We start from the raw sequence: 15,216 nt of genomic DNA on the forward strand, positions 1-15,216 counted from the left end.
GAATATATAGGACTTCCGGAATGAACTTGGTATGTTCATTTGTATTTTCAGGTGCATTGACTAGAAATAAAGGCAGAAAGTGTAGTTTCTTATTTTTATTGACAACTTTGGAGATCATGTATTCTCTTGCTCCTAAGCTAATGAGATCGTGAATATAGGAGCCCACGAAGGCAAGTAGATACATAGAAGGGAAATAATTTAGGAATGCAGTAAGCTGGGAAGCTAGGGGCAGGATGCAAGACACAGAACAGAAAGAGTAAGAGAGCACCCAGATTGTGAGAGGGAAGGCGATGACGGGGCAGTTCCCATGGTGTGCAGAGATAAGACACCCCTGATGAATAGACAGAAAGAGAAAGCGAGAGGGTACAATTCTTCCATTTTACCTGGAAATTGAGCTCTGTGGGATTGAACCCGGAAAAAGTAATGGAAACAAAACTCTTCCTATGTTAACTTGTACAATAGCTTTGCTCCCATAGTTGTAAAGTCTAGGAGGCACATAAAATTATGGTCAAGTAATTAAAAGAAAATCAGTGAAAAATGAAAGTGAAATCTCATGTGCTAAGATAAAGAGATGGGTGTATTTATAAGTATCTCAAATATTAGGGCAGTAATTATTGAAGTCATCATCTTAAAAAAATTCTTCTAAGAGTGGTTATTTTGTTTTCATATTCATAGATCATCTTAATTTATGAATTGGCATTTGTCTATGTGATGAATGGAATTCCTTTAGTTTTATAATATCAAAGAAAATTTTGTATTTATAGTAATTAGTGTTTCTTCTAAAATTGCATTTGATATTTTGGTAAGAGAGGGTTTTAAACCTAAACATTACTAATTAGATTGATGTTAAAATTTAATAATAAGTATTGTCCTTAAATTGTAAAGGGGTATTAACTGGTTTGGAGAATCTCCCATTCTCCCTTCTGGGCAAGCACTCTCCCTTCCAACCTCCTTCCACCCAACTTTTGGCTTAAATGTCACGTCTTTGACTTGCTGATTTAAATTATATTGCTCTGTTCCCCTTTATTCTGTTTTTCTTTATAGTTCTTAACACAATGTATATTAGTCATATAAATGTATATGTGTGTGTTTTAAACATCTATTCACCACCACTCAGCAGGCTCTGTGGGGACAGGGTTTAACGGCGGTAATGGCACAGATTAGGCTTTCAAGAATTACATAGAGACTGATTAAACAAATTTCTCTAGATCATTCACATTTGGTTCAAAGTCAGTAAGGTATTATTTTATTATGAAACTAAGGGCAGAGTATATTTTGGGTAAAACTCGGACTTAAACACATGGATTTTATGATGAATTCTACATAAAACTCTGTTTTTACTCTTTTCCTCAACAACTTTTAGTTCAGTTTCATCCATAATTGGAGGGAATTGATGCCCATGGATGTGTGGCATTATGTTGTTGTTTACTTTTCATTTTCACTGATAATTAAGTGCACTTATCCAATTTTCCACTTCTTTCCTAGCATATGTTTCTATGACTATGATGAAAAGCTTTCGTTCAGGGTCTGCTTTTTGTCTGCTTTTCTGGCACTTTGTGAAACTGAGCCACAGGTGATGTCACCAAGCCCAGCACTCCTTGTGCTGAAAGCTTGAACTACTAAGATCGGAAGTCAGGCTTTGACTGTTGAAACACAGCCCTGTTCAGATGCAGTTATGAGAAACTAGGTTAAGTTCTATCATTGCGGTTGAGCAGTTCTAGTGTTTTTTTGTAGTGTGTACCTCTGAAAGTTCTGCTAAGTCTGTTAAAATTCTTTATAAAACTTTTAGGAGTTTCATCCCATATACCTAACCTATATTTTTTTAAAAGTTGGTAGTCATTAACTTTTAGATATGATATTCATAATGTGAATAAAGTCAGTCATAGGTATAACTTTTCATTTGTTTCCAGTGATTGATTTATGTATAAGGGGTAACATTGTGCCTTAAAACCATAGCAAAGTCACCCAACACATATTTCCTCTTGTCTCAAATGGTCTTAAAACTGGAAGGAAGATACTTTGTTCCATGGTTGAGTCACCCATTGTAATGAAAGGAAAGCATTACCCTGATCCCTTAGCAGAAGTGAGTGTGCGTGAGCAGGTGGACACTCAGATGTGTGAACTGTGGGTTGAAAGTAGGATAGAATGTTCAGTGTGTATGTGAAGTTAGTGAGTGAACCAAACTATTTGGCTATTTTCTTAGTTCATTTATGTGCAAACCTTACAGCAACATAAGAGACAGTTGGTATCAGTGTCTGGTAAATATATTTTTTATGTAATTCAGTTATTTTACTTTCTGGTTAATTAATGAGGGAAACTCTGGCATTTTTGTTCTTTAGGTATCTTTTAAATCAGATCACACAGAGTTCTGAAGGTTAAAATAAGATAAATTTCACAATACTTCACTTATCATTAAACTCATTAGAAGTAACTGAATGACAGATATACTTTAAATAATTATTCTCATGCTACAGAAATAACCTGGAAAGGTTAGACAGCATTTTAAAATTCAAATTTTAGGGTGTGTAGCCCAATGCATAACAGTGGTAGAAATCTTTAAGAATAAAGTTCTCATAAAAATCTATTACAAGGCTATTGCAAAATTTGGAGACACCATGAAAGTTACCTGGTCCTGCTTTTCAATGGAAGAATCCCTTCTCAATGTAATCCATCCACTTATTCATTCAAACAAAACAGTTACTGAACCAGATATTACATGCCAGACACTATGCTTGGGGTTAGATTTTCAAGGGTGAACAGAACAGATATAGCCCGTGCCTTCACCAAGCTTAGAGTCTAATGGGGAAGACCAACACCAGAGACAGTTTTGCAGATAATTGCAGCAATATGTGATGGGTGACCAGGTAAATTTGGGGTGCTTCAAAAATATATCAGCAGTAAATATTATAGTTTAGAGGGTCAGAGAGGGCTTTCAGAAAGAAGTTACATTTGGGCAGATGCAAGATGTGTAGAAAATTTTCAGGTGAACATTGGAGGAGGTAGGGAGCAGTGATTTGAGCAGGAAAGCAGAAGGGGAAAACAGAACAGGAAAGCTGTTCCACTGGTGGACAGCTCAGCTGATAGAACATTTTCCTTATAACCAGCAGAAATCTCGTTGGCTACAATTTCACCTATCAATACTAGCTTTACCTTTTGTAGTAGAACAAATGCTATTTTTCTGTTTTTGCAAATGTTTGAAGACAGTTACCACCCGATTCCCAAATCTCTTCAGTATAGAACTCTTCAGCATAGTAAGTGATGTAGAGTATGCGTTAGATAAATAATTCTTGAATGAATGAATGAATGAATGAGTAAAAGTCTGGCAGGAGCTATAAAGTATGATACAGATGCAATATGTTATTTTTGTATCTACTGTCTTTCATTTCCTGTTGCATTTTTTTTCTTCCTAATAGGATGTTGTTCAAACCAATTTATCAATGACTGTGGAGGGTGTGTGTCGGGGGAACAGACTTGGGAAATTAGAGAAGTATTATATATATATAGTTCCAACACCTACCTCAGGGTACGACTCATTCTGAGTCCTAATAGAGAGTTGATTGCTTATCATTTTCTCTTTAATTTATATGTTTCTTTAATAAATGTATATTAAGTGCCAAATCCATTCAAAGCACTGTGTCAGGCACTAGGGATACAACAATGAATGAAAATCTATTTCTTGCTCACTGTCTAATGGGAGAGCAGACATACACAGATAATTCAAATATGTCCAAAACTTAGAAAATAGTCTAATCTTATATTTCCAGGGAAAACTCACCTTTAATAATAGGTTAGTATTACTAAAAGTGTGTCTTGTAAAACATCAGGTGAAAAAATGCACGGTTCTGTTTGTATTGAAGTATTTAAATCTAATCAATTAATCCAGCTGAGCAGTGCTGGCTTCCATCGAGTTTTCTTTCAATTATTCATATTCTTCAACCTCAGACATCGTGAGTGTCTTAGTTATGTATTAGCTAAATGGCAAAAATAGGTCCTATCATCTTGAGCACGGGGAGCCCATCAGACTGCCTTTGTACCCCCCGTAGTTCTCAGCACAGTTACACTAGGAGCAGACACAACATGGAGGGGTGTGTTACTTGGAAATTCATCTGACACAGAGGGGACAGCATACGGAAGGCCAGAGAGGGGGCACATGCAGCATGTTCAAGGAGCTTCAGAACACGAGGATGGCCAGAGGACAGAAATTAAAGGGGAGATTGGAGAGCTGGGAATGCCAGGTCCCACTGAACCTTGTAGCCATGTCTGGGATCCTGGTCTTCATGCTAAGCCCAATAAGAAGTGAGTTTAAGCATGTATGTGACTTGATCAGGTTTGCTTTTGGAAGAGATTACTGACTCCAAGCCTGATGGAGTGTGTCTGGGTCATATCAGCATTCCCAACCTCAGGTAGGAACTCATCCTAACTCATGGCAGGAACCCAGTGCAGGCTCAATGTTTAATGAATAGAGAAAGGAAGGAATCATTACAATGTAGATTGATTACTGTTTTTCAGAAATTATGCATTTACTTGGAAAGTGTAAATGCTACCAGGTTATCTAATGGGTGAGAATGTGTCAGGTTAATTTCCAAGTGACACTTCCTTCCATGTTGCCTCTGGGCTTAGTGTAATTGTGCTGTGAACCCCAGGGGTGGGTACAAAGACAGTATGGTGGGCTCTCTGCGCTCAAGTTTTGCCTTTTAGCTAATACATAACTAAGATACTCATGGTGCCAGAGGTTGGGAACTGTGAATAACTGACGGGAAATGATGCAAGCCCATGTTACATAGCAGAATCAGTTGATTAGATGGAAACAGCTACCAGCTGAGAGTGTCTACGGCACTGTGGCATCAGGCAGCATGTTTTCCTCAGTAGGTGGAAAGTGTTGGTGAATCTGGCTGAATCGGGAGTGCCATTCTAGGGGAAGTCAATTCAGAGAATCTACGATCATCATTAAGTGAATACCTTTCAGGCACTGAAACCTAGAAGAGACAAAAACACAGATAAGAATACTGTGAAAAATGCCACAGCAGAGGAGTGCTGAGGAGTGGCATTGTGTGTTTAGTGGGGGGATCAGGTAGGGAGAATCTTGGCTTTGGTGCCAGCTACTGTGGGAAGTAGTAAAGGAGCTCTAAATTTATTCCATTGGTGATGCTGGCCCTGATTTCAAGATAAAATAATTTTCTAAAAATCAAAGTTTTTCTTGTTTTAGGGAGACCTTGCCTGTTAATTAGAATGAACAAGATTTTGCTTGAATTTATAAGGTACACTGAGTATCAAAAGTTATTATTAGCAAATGGAACTGCAACAGAAAATGTTCCCTGTGAACCATCTTGACATATTTTCCAAATGTGTTCCCACCAGGGTTTTCACAAGCTCCCACTCATAGGTACGCGGCATGTGTCCCTGAGGGAGACCATCACCCGGTACACACTAGATTAAAAGAGGTAACATGAGCCATTCCCAAACTGCTTTTTTGTAAAGGTTTCTGCAAGGCAGAGCTTAGCATGTAGAATAAAGGTGCATTCTGAATGTTGTAAGAAAACAAAATAGTGTAAGAATCATTATATAATAAAAATATTACAAGAAGACAAAAGAGCTTACTTTTTTTTTTTTTTTTTTTTTTTTGCGGTACGCGGGCCTCTCACTGTCGTGGCCTCTTCCGTTGCGGAGCACAGGCTCCAGACGTGCAGGCTCAGTGGCCATGGCTCACGGGTCCAGCCGCTCCGTGGCATGTGGGATCTTCCCGGACCGGGCCACGAACCCGCGTCCCCTGCATCGGCAGGCGGACTCCCAACCACTGCGCCACCAGGGAAGCCCAAAAGAGCTTACTTTTGCTTTTAAGATTTGTGCATCCTTTTCTGCCTACAGGAATAAAAGCAGATGTGAAATGAGACTAGCTATTTTTGTTTTATTTTTGTAAAGAATTTGTATATATATTCTAATTAGTTATCATAACATACATTCACTTATTTCTCTATTCATGGAGAAAAATATAGTTCTACACGATAAGTTGATAATCCTTCTTTTGGTTGCCTTAAGACGACTTAAAAAAAAAAAACCCACAGTGAAGATTGGAGATGGTTCTGCTGCTGAATGCAATTGTGGAGCTAAAGCAGAGAAATGAAAAATGACATTAAATAGACCCAGGATGTTTCAGAAAATGTAATCCCTAACAATGAGGTTTTGAACAAATGGGAAATGATGAGAAAAACCATGGTATGAGCTATGTCCTGCATTTGGAATAATTCTTTTAGGAAAATTAATATTCAAATTCTGAGATTTAGGACCCATTTTCTAAATGTAGATGTTAAGACATTTGTGGTCTTGATTTCTAACTGATCATAAATGTTAGGAATGCAGAAGTGGAAACTGACATTTAAAAATCCCCAGATTTTAGTATATAATTCTTGTTAATAGGATTTGAGTTCATGCCTAATTGCATTTATGATCCATGTTCAAGTAGAGGTGCTTTTTAATTAAAAAAAAAACCTTTATGCCTAATTAAGCTTTATATGGGGGTGGGGGGTGGGAGGGAAATACCAGGAATTTAAACTTTTGCTATCATACATTTTTAAGGTAGCTTTTATATGATCTAATTAAAAATCAAACATGTTACTTTGAAAGCTTAAAGGTGAATGTGCTATTTAATTTATCCTTTTTGTTTCTTTTACGGAAGGTTAAATACAAAGAAAAATTTGATAATGAAATGAAGGATAAGAAACATCATTACAATCCTCTTGAAAGTGCTTCTTTTAGGCAAAGTCAGCTGGCCACTGCCCTAGCGAGTAATGTAAGTTACTTTCTGCCTCATGACTTGTAATTCACAGAAGATTATTTTCAGTATATTTTGATTCTTGTTTTGTCAGACTTGGCTGTGTGGTACTTGTGATACTTAATCAAGATCATGTAATTTCCAAATAATTTTAGAAAAAGCTGAAGCATATTTTCTTGAAGCTTTTCTGAGAAAAATTTCATATTGTAATTTACTATTAATGGTTACTGATTATTAATTAATTAATAAGTAGGAACAATATTGCTAATAAAACTATTATAGCCGATCAAGAATAGAAATAGATTATATAGTTTTTCAGAAAAGTAGTGTGTAGTATCATAAATTAATGATTATGACAATAGTTAACTCATGTAATTATGCATGAAATAGTGCATATTGTAAAGTATACCTGGTGCATACTAGTTTATCCTAGGGAAATTTCCAGAAATTGTACTTGCGATGGCTTACAATTTCTTTCTTATCCCTTATGTAAATTCTGTGAAATACCTCTTCGTAAGTTTTGTTTTCATTTCATATCTTTAAAAACAAAGTTTCAATTTATAAGAAAAGATGTCTTAATTTTTTATTAGAATTAGGAAGAGTATAAAAAAGAAACATGGAAAAAATCAATTACTTTGCTATAATTGAATGATGTATAGAGTACCTTTTTAAATGTTAAGTTTGACTATTGTTGAACTGTTGCTTTGTTAGATAGAGCATTTAAACCTTTCAACTCCTGTCATATCCTTGGGACTTGGTATTTTTTATTTTCATTAATGTTTAGAAGGTATTGTAATTTGTGTTCATTAGCCAGCTTTTGTTACCAGCAATGGAAATAGGTGTTTCTGTCTTTTAGGACCTTTGGGAATATCATAATGATTTATTTTTCTTATTTGATCATTTTTGTGTGTGTACAAACGTAAAGCAAATAGAATTGGGATATACTTAAAGGAACCTAGAGCGCAGTACTGAAAGCTCAAGGTTTAGAATCAATTGCCTGGATTTGAATCTTGCTCCACCACTTAATATTATGCTTTCATCTTTGTGCCTCAGTTTCCTCATCTGTAAAATGGGGATATTTAAAGTATTTACCTACTAGGATTGTGGAGATTACTTAATACATATAAAGTGTTTAAACAGAAGAGTTTTTACTTGTTTACTTACTTACCCAGTAAGTGCTTGATGTTTTCTATTATTAACATTTTATTATTATTATTACTAATATTATTATGTTTCCAAAGCAACTGATTAAAGAGAAAAGAAACATTCTATATAGTAATAGGATGAAAACCACCAGAAGCTCTAAAATAGACACAAAATATAATTGAAAGATGGTGGTAATTTCTAAAGAGTAAAGTTTCTATTTATTTTTTGAAAACAGAATCTCTGTTAAAGTTACTTGATTCTGTTAATATCACCCTTTCTGACCACGTAAACAAAAGGAGTTACCAAAATATTTTCAAGTCCCTGTAGTTTTCTTTTATTCAGTCCGTAGTAAATGAGCACCATCTAGTGGCTCCTTGTAAATTCATTTGTCAATTTCCCATTAAATAATACTTTGTTGTGTTTAAAATAATAATGGCCATAATGCAAAAGCGTAACATTTTCTTCTCCTAGATGGTATTTTGTTCCATGTTATTTTCATAGGTGAAGTACAAGAAAGACATTCAAAATATGCATGATCCAGTTTCAGATCTCCCAAACTTGTTTTTAAACCACGCTTTGAAAACCAGCAAAATGCTCAGCGGAGTAAGTGGTCATTTGTTGACAACTGTAGGTGTGTGAGTCTCTGGAGCCGATGTGTCTGCAGTGCTCATGAGCACACCTGCTTCCTTAGGCGAGCCGCCCGGCCTTCACTCCTCCCTCAGTAACTCACTTCATGAAAAGTAGTGTCTTGCTTAAATCCCACCCAGGCTGTCGCTTTACAAAGCTAGCTCTTTAATATTTCTTGAATACAAACTTTCTTGTTGAACAGCTACCCCTACAAGTGTTTGTACGAGCGTCCTTTCTGTCTTTCTCCTTCCCCTTTCTTTCTCTGTAGTAGATTGAAGGCACTTGGAGGTCATGCTCTTAAGTCAGGGATCTTTTATTTTGTACAGGCCAGAGCAGAGTGTCTGGTATTCATAGGTAGCATAAAACTTATCTTAGTCTAAATTATATCTTCTTTAAAAATAAATTTCAAGGGCGTTTGTGTTGATGCTATACTTTTATGAAGGTTTCGATGTTTTCTTCAACGCAACTAGGAGGAGAGGGTGATTTCCTCATGTCCTGATGAAAATATCTGTGTCCACTGCCAAGTGGTCCATTCCATCAGAGCTCAGCTCTTACATGCTGTTTCCAGCACGCAGTGCATCTGAACCCTGACTGCACTGGCTCTCATTCCTGATCACCCTGGCTCACCTGTGCCTGTATTTCCTACATCTCAGAATGGCCCACGGTGATGATGAACTCTAATTTGACCTCAAGTTATTTCTATACCTATTTTAATAATTACTCAAAAATTATCCATATTTATCATATATCTGCTTTGGATCAGGCACAGATTTGATGGCAAAGTATTGATATGTTGGCAAAGAATGTGAAAAAGTGAAAACAGTCATCTTCAAGAGATGTACCCACGGTCATGCATGAGAAAAATCTGTAGTCAAAACCTGGTTCCCAAACCATTAAATAATGAGATAACAGCTTCAGTTCAGGTTAAAAATGTCTACACTTGGCTTTGATATATTGAAACTTCTGTTCATTACTTTGTAATCCTCTTTTCTTCTTGAAACGTAATCTGCGTGTAAATAATTTGTATTCACGGAGATTAATTAATCAATTACTTATCACTGGTCTCTGGAGGAAAAGCAGTCCATTCTTCTTTCCTGTCTGTCGAGCAGGGATGAAGGTTGGGAGACTGTCAGGCACAGAATTAGACTCAGTCCCTGGATGCTTAATTCATGGTGTCCTGCCATTTCAATGTTTATCCCCTCCTCCTCTGCACACATGCCTCTGTTCCTTGAGTGGCTCTGTTTCAATTATACATTTTCTACCACGACTCGTAGGTATGCTTCTAAAAATCAATATGTTTCTGTGCTCTGAGCCTCTGCTTTCTTCATGTTTAGTCTTTGCTCATCCAGTTTGATCATTGCAGTAGCATTTGACCTGGGACTCTTTCTCATCCCTATTTGGGTTAAATTTCCTTAGGACACAAGGTTTCATGTATAAATAAGCCAACAAAAATATCATGGTGGTAATTCAAAAATTTGGTAGCTAGAAAAAAGGTATGCCACTCATAGGCAATATTTCTTTTAAAAAATATTGACCTTGGGCTTCCCTGGTGGCGCAGGGGTTGAGAGTCCGCCTGCCGATGCAGGGGACGCAGGTTCGTGTCCCGGTCCGGGAAGATCCCACATGCCGCAGAGCAGCTGGGCCCGTGAGCCATGGCCGCTGAGCCTGCGCGTCCGGAGCCTGTGCTCCGCAACGGGAGAGGCCACAACAGTGAGTGAGAGGCCCGCGTACCGCAAAAAAAAAAAAAAAAAATTGACCTTTATTTTATAATAGTGGTGAAAAGCAATAATAGTAATTGTTTCTATTTTCTCTTCAACAGAGAAAACCCAGCAAATTTGTATATTCCACTTGTTTTATATACCACTTATAAAGTTTAAACCTTCATTCAGGTTGCTTTTGCCTGGATTATAGATTTTTTTTCCTGTTCATTGATAGAATTGTGATTGAACAATTACTTCATGGAAGAGAAAGTTTGAGCCAAAAAAGGTGTTACTCTGAAGTTTCTACTTATTAAAGTTGCACGATGTTACACTGGCTTGAATTTATTGTACATCAGAGTTGCCTTCTTTTCAATTTTAATGTAAAGAGAATTGGGATTTTGTTGATTTATAAAGGCAACTTAATTTTATTAAAAGATTGAGTAAGGGGGCTTCCCTGGTGGCGCAGTGGTTGAGAGTCCGCCTGCCGATGCAGGGGACACGGGTTCGTGCCCCGGTCCGGGAAGATCCCACATGCCGCGGAGCGGCTAGGCCCGTGAGCCATGGCTGCTGGGCCTGCGCGTCCGGAGCCTGTGCTCCGCAGTGGGAGAGGCCACAGCAGTGAGAGGCCCGTGTACCGCAAAAAAAAAAAAAAAAAAAAAAAAGATTGAGTAAGGGAATTCTTAAACAGACATTCTGCCAGAATTAGTTGTCAGTTTGGTATAAATGGCTGTTTTTTAAAGACCTCTGAATATCTTTGATATAAATCATAATTTAAAAAATTATAGTGTGTACAGTAAAATTAGTGCCTTATGAGTTTTTACAGCCATACTGATTAAATTTTTGAGAGAGCATTTTCCTTTGGAAAATAGAGCTTTATTAGCTTTCAGTTTCTTTTATAACTGCATAAATTAAAAATATATATTGTGTGTTACTCTGTATAATTCCCACTAGGAGGCAACAGAGACTATTATATAAGAAAAAGCAAGTATTGGTAATGTTTTGCAGATCTTAGTTCAAATAGGGTGGTTTTGTTTTGGTTTTAAAATAGGAGTTTCTGAAATTCTCTGTAACTACAATAGATCATTGAGTTAGGGACAGTAGTTTTTGACCTTTTCTCAGTATATACCCGTTATCCCAGACTTTATTAGTTCTGGATTTTAACTTAGTAATGGAATGTATCCTAGCTTGTTACCTTCAGTTCATAACTATTTTATAAATATATATTATAAAATAACTTGTAATCAAATTATAACATCTCTAAGTATACTGTTATTCTTTGAAATTATCTTTTTTTAAAAAAATTAGTAGAGAAGCCAAAATTTATTTAGAGATTGTTCTCTTGCATCAAGATGTACTATGTGAACATTTTCATGAGCTTCCTGGGGCTGCTATCCTCCCTAATGTATTCTGGTTAGAGTTTTGGGAGACACATGTCTTAGTTCCCTAATTGGCTGAAAATGCCTCTGGGGACCATTGCTGTGTCCCCAGGGAAAGCAGTTTTCATGTGTAGGCCGCTTGGACCTTCCATCCTTCCCATCCCTGGCACTGGGCCTTCTTCCTGCTTCACTCTCAGATCACTGGAGCATCTCCTAAGACCCAAATGTCCTAGCTCTTTCCTGCTGCCTTTCAAATGCTGCTTACCTCTCCCTCCACTCTACACAAAACTGCCATTTTCACTGAAATCCTCATTGTCTTAGGAGCAGCAAACTTTAGCTTAAGTCTCTGTAGACGTGAGTCTTTGAGAGTTACCCTTTACCTCTAAAAGTCTTTGAGAGTTACTATTTACCTCTAAAAGTCTCTTCCAAATAGGCAAAATAACTAAGTGTCCAAATCTCCAATGATAAAAATCAGGAAGCAATTTTTGTCTTATTGCTGCCTGTTGTATTTAGAGTCCTACACTTGCCAAATTTGGCATCCTTATCCATTCTGGTCTCTTCCAAATTCACCCTTTTTTTTAAAAAAATAAATATATTTATTTTATTTATTTATTTTTGGCTGCGTTGGGTCTTCGTTGTTGTGCACAGGCTTTCTCTAGTTGCGGCGAGCCGGGGTCACTCTTCATTGCGGTGTGCAGGCTTCTCATTGCGGTGGCTTCTCCCGTTGCGGAGCACAGGCTCTAGGTGCGCTGGTTTCAGTAGTTGTGGCTCATGGGCTCTAGAGCGCAGGCTCAGTAGTCCTGGTGCACAGGCTTAGTTGCTCTGCTGCATGTGGGATCTTCCCAGACCAGGGCTCGAACCCGTGTCCCCTGCATTGGCAGGCAGATTCTTAACCACTGTGCCACCAGGGAAGCCCCAAATTTACCTTTTTGTCTGTATGTCTAAATAATGTCTTAATCCAGTTTCTTCACCTTAAAAATGCAACCAACCATACCCAGATTCCTCAGTTTCTCTTCCAGACACCTCCTACCCTCTCCTTTTAGGAAAATTAGTTGAATTATTTCTCACCCTCTCATTTTCCTTATGAACCCCAATCTTTCTCAGGGCTGAACCATTGTATGCAACTTATTTTTCTTTCCTGACTCCAGCTTTCCGTTCCTATGTTCTTTCTTCTTTTCTTTCCTTCTCTTCTTGTAGATGAAATTAAATACATTTCTGTTCTAGAATAAGGGCAGGACAAGTTGCCTTTATTTTGCCCACTTTGCCTGTTCACACAAGTCACGGGTTTTCTGTTGTCACTCTTCAGTGTCGCAAATCTCTTTTACATTGTGTTTACAGCCAGTTGTCCTCTGCTTCTCTTCAGTGTTTTAGATGCTGTTCACATTGACCACCTAGAGCTGGTCTATCTTGCTTTGTCGGTTTAGCGCAGGGTCAGAAATTTGTACAGCCAGCCATGGGAACCTGGTGGTAGCTTTGCAGTTCTTGTTGGCTTGCATTTTTCAGTTTGCATTCCTAAGTATTAGTTGCTCTCATCAGCCTGTTTTTTTCTGACTTTATTTTCATGTTCTCTATTTTAGCGAGAGTATAGAAAGCTTTTTGAGGAAAACAAAGGCATGTATCATTTTGACACGGACGCTGTGGAACACCTGCACCATAAAGGCAATGCCATGCTCCAGAGTCAGGTATGAGACCTCCCCAACCCAGACCCTGTAACACTCACTGCCGGGCACCTGAACCGAGAATGTGCAGCTGCTGGAAGGAATGTGCGTTGTGAAAAAAAATCTCAAACACTACGCTGTCTATATTTATTGGGCTGGGGAAGCTTGAACCATGTTTCATATGCAGGCATTTCATAATATTATAGTTACTATACACAAGTTAAAACTTACAATATATGAGTTAATTAATTAAATGATGATCTTATCTCATAATTTCAATTTTATAGTGTACTGATTTGTCATTTTGAGCTGCAAAAGTAATTTTCCAGGCACAAAGTTCATTATAATTTCTCAGTTCAATTATAAGTGCATTAAAAAGGAAAAACTATCTTACCAGTGTATTCTACGTTAATGTTTCTTTTGACTATGAAATTCTATGTACTCTCTGAAAGAAATCTTTAAAAATATCTTTTTCCTTGAACACTTTAAAGTTGATAACTTTTTTTTGGTTCTGAATTTCAATGGTTGCAAAAGATGTTATTTCTAGCATCTATTAAGATAAAATTTTACATCACTCTTTTAAATGTATCCCATGGAACATAAATTGCATAATGATTTGATATCCACCTTCATTTATTTAAAAAATATACAAACCAGCTCTCCTTTAAGGTTTGGAAATGTATGTGTTTTTCTCTTGTGTTCTTACTTTTATTTCATTTTCCCCACAAAATTTTATCCTAACATAATGTGTTATTATACTTCACACACTCTCATCGATCATTCTATTATACTTCTCTAAAACAAAAGTATTCCCCAAAATAGGAATTTAAAAATTTGTTATATTTCCTGCCACCACAAAGTTCTAAGTTTTGAAAAGGTTCTTTTGGATTTAATTACCATTAAAATTATTATTATAATACAACTTAAGAACTAATTTCATAAGTAATTATTATACCTAAGGATTTTAATGAAAATACATTTCTGAGTGAAATGAATCATGATCAAAACTTTTCTGTGAATTTAATTTAAGAAGGTATATTGCTAAAAAAGCCGACCACTCTGACAGCTTACAGAATATAATTCTAGTTTTTGTTTTCAGGAGATAGAAAATATTGATCATTTTATAAACCGAAATAAGATGGGGATTGGTTGCAACTGCAATAAATAATTCATGTTATGATATTATTAAATAATGCTTAGTGAAACTGAAAGAAGTCACATAAAAGCTCTGTGTGTGTGTTTCACTCAGTGTCTACGGAAAAATTCAGCAGTCCCAAAGAACACTGTCTTTCCTTTGTCAGAAAGAGAGAATCACAGCTATGTTTTTCTTCTTGTTCATGATTGACTGCTAGGCATTCAAAATTATCACGGGGATCTCTCTCTCTCTTTTCTCTCTCCTTTTTTCTCTGTCTCAGCCTCTCTGTCTCTTTGTCTTTCTCTCTATATATGTACCTATACCTGTGTGTATAACATATGTGTTTATATATGTAACCCCATGTATATGATACATATCTATATATCCCAGCTGTCTAAATACTTATACAAGTCCTAGAACTACATTATTTAGTTCTAAATCATTTATATCCCTTAAAATTTTTAATATATTACCTGTTTACTTTCATTGTATATCATTAACCACAGAGAACCCAGTCATCAACCTAAATGGCCAGAAGAATGTGATTTTAGAAAATAGGGTGATTGTTTTGCACATATATTTATTTGACTTTGCTCTATTTGTGTAAGGGCTTGTGAGCTTTATGTGCCTTTTATACTGTTTTTCAATGAAGGTTAAGTACAAAGAAGAGTATGAGAAAAATAAGGGGAAATCGATGCTTGAATTTGTTGAGACACCATCATATCAAGCTTCAAAGGAGGCTCAGAAGATGCAGAGTGAGGTGGGTCCCTTTGTTTTGTTATCAACTGTTTAATGCAAATTTGAT

The 15,216-nt window shown here is 36.8% G+C and overlaps 2 protein-coding genes across 2 annotated transcripts in view; both read left to right on the forward strand.

Annotated features, from left to right (window-relative positions):
- The window catches only part of NEBL (nebulette), a 341,624-nt gene that overhangs the window by 264,156 nt on the left and 62,252 nt on the right, over nucleotides 1–15,216 (forward strand). The window lies entirely within an intron of this gene.
- Nucleotides 1–15,216, forward strand: part of LOC308614949 (nebulette-like) — a gene marked incomplete at its 3' end in the record, with an annotated part of 96,108 nt that overhangs the window by 54,212 nt on the left and 26,680 nt on the right. Inside the window, exons 9-12 of the mRNA XM_081229851.1 lie at nucleotides 6,674–6,787; nucleotides 8,417–8,518; nucleotides 13,196–13,300; nucleotides 15,064–15,171. Coding sequence (XP_081085977.1) covers nucleotides 6,674–6,787; nucleotides 8,417–8,518; nucleotides 13,196–13,300; nucleotides 15,064–15,171 — 429 coding nt within the window. The remainder of the gene's footprint in view (nucleotides 1–6,673; nucleotides 6,788–8,416; nucleotides 8,519–13,195; nucleotides 13,301–15,063; nucleotides 15,172–15,216) is intronic.

Source organism: Mesoplodon bidens (genome assembly GCF_964165515.1).
Source record: "Mesoplodon bidens genome assembly, chromosome: 3".
NCBI lineage: Eukaryota > Metazoa > Chordata > Mammalia > Artiodactyla > Ziphiidae > Mesoplodon > Mesoplodon bidens.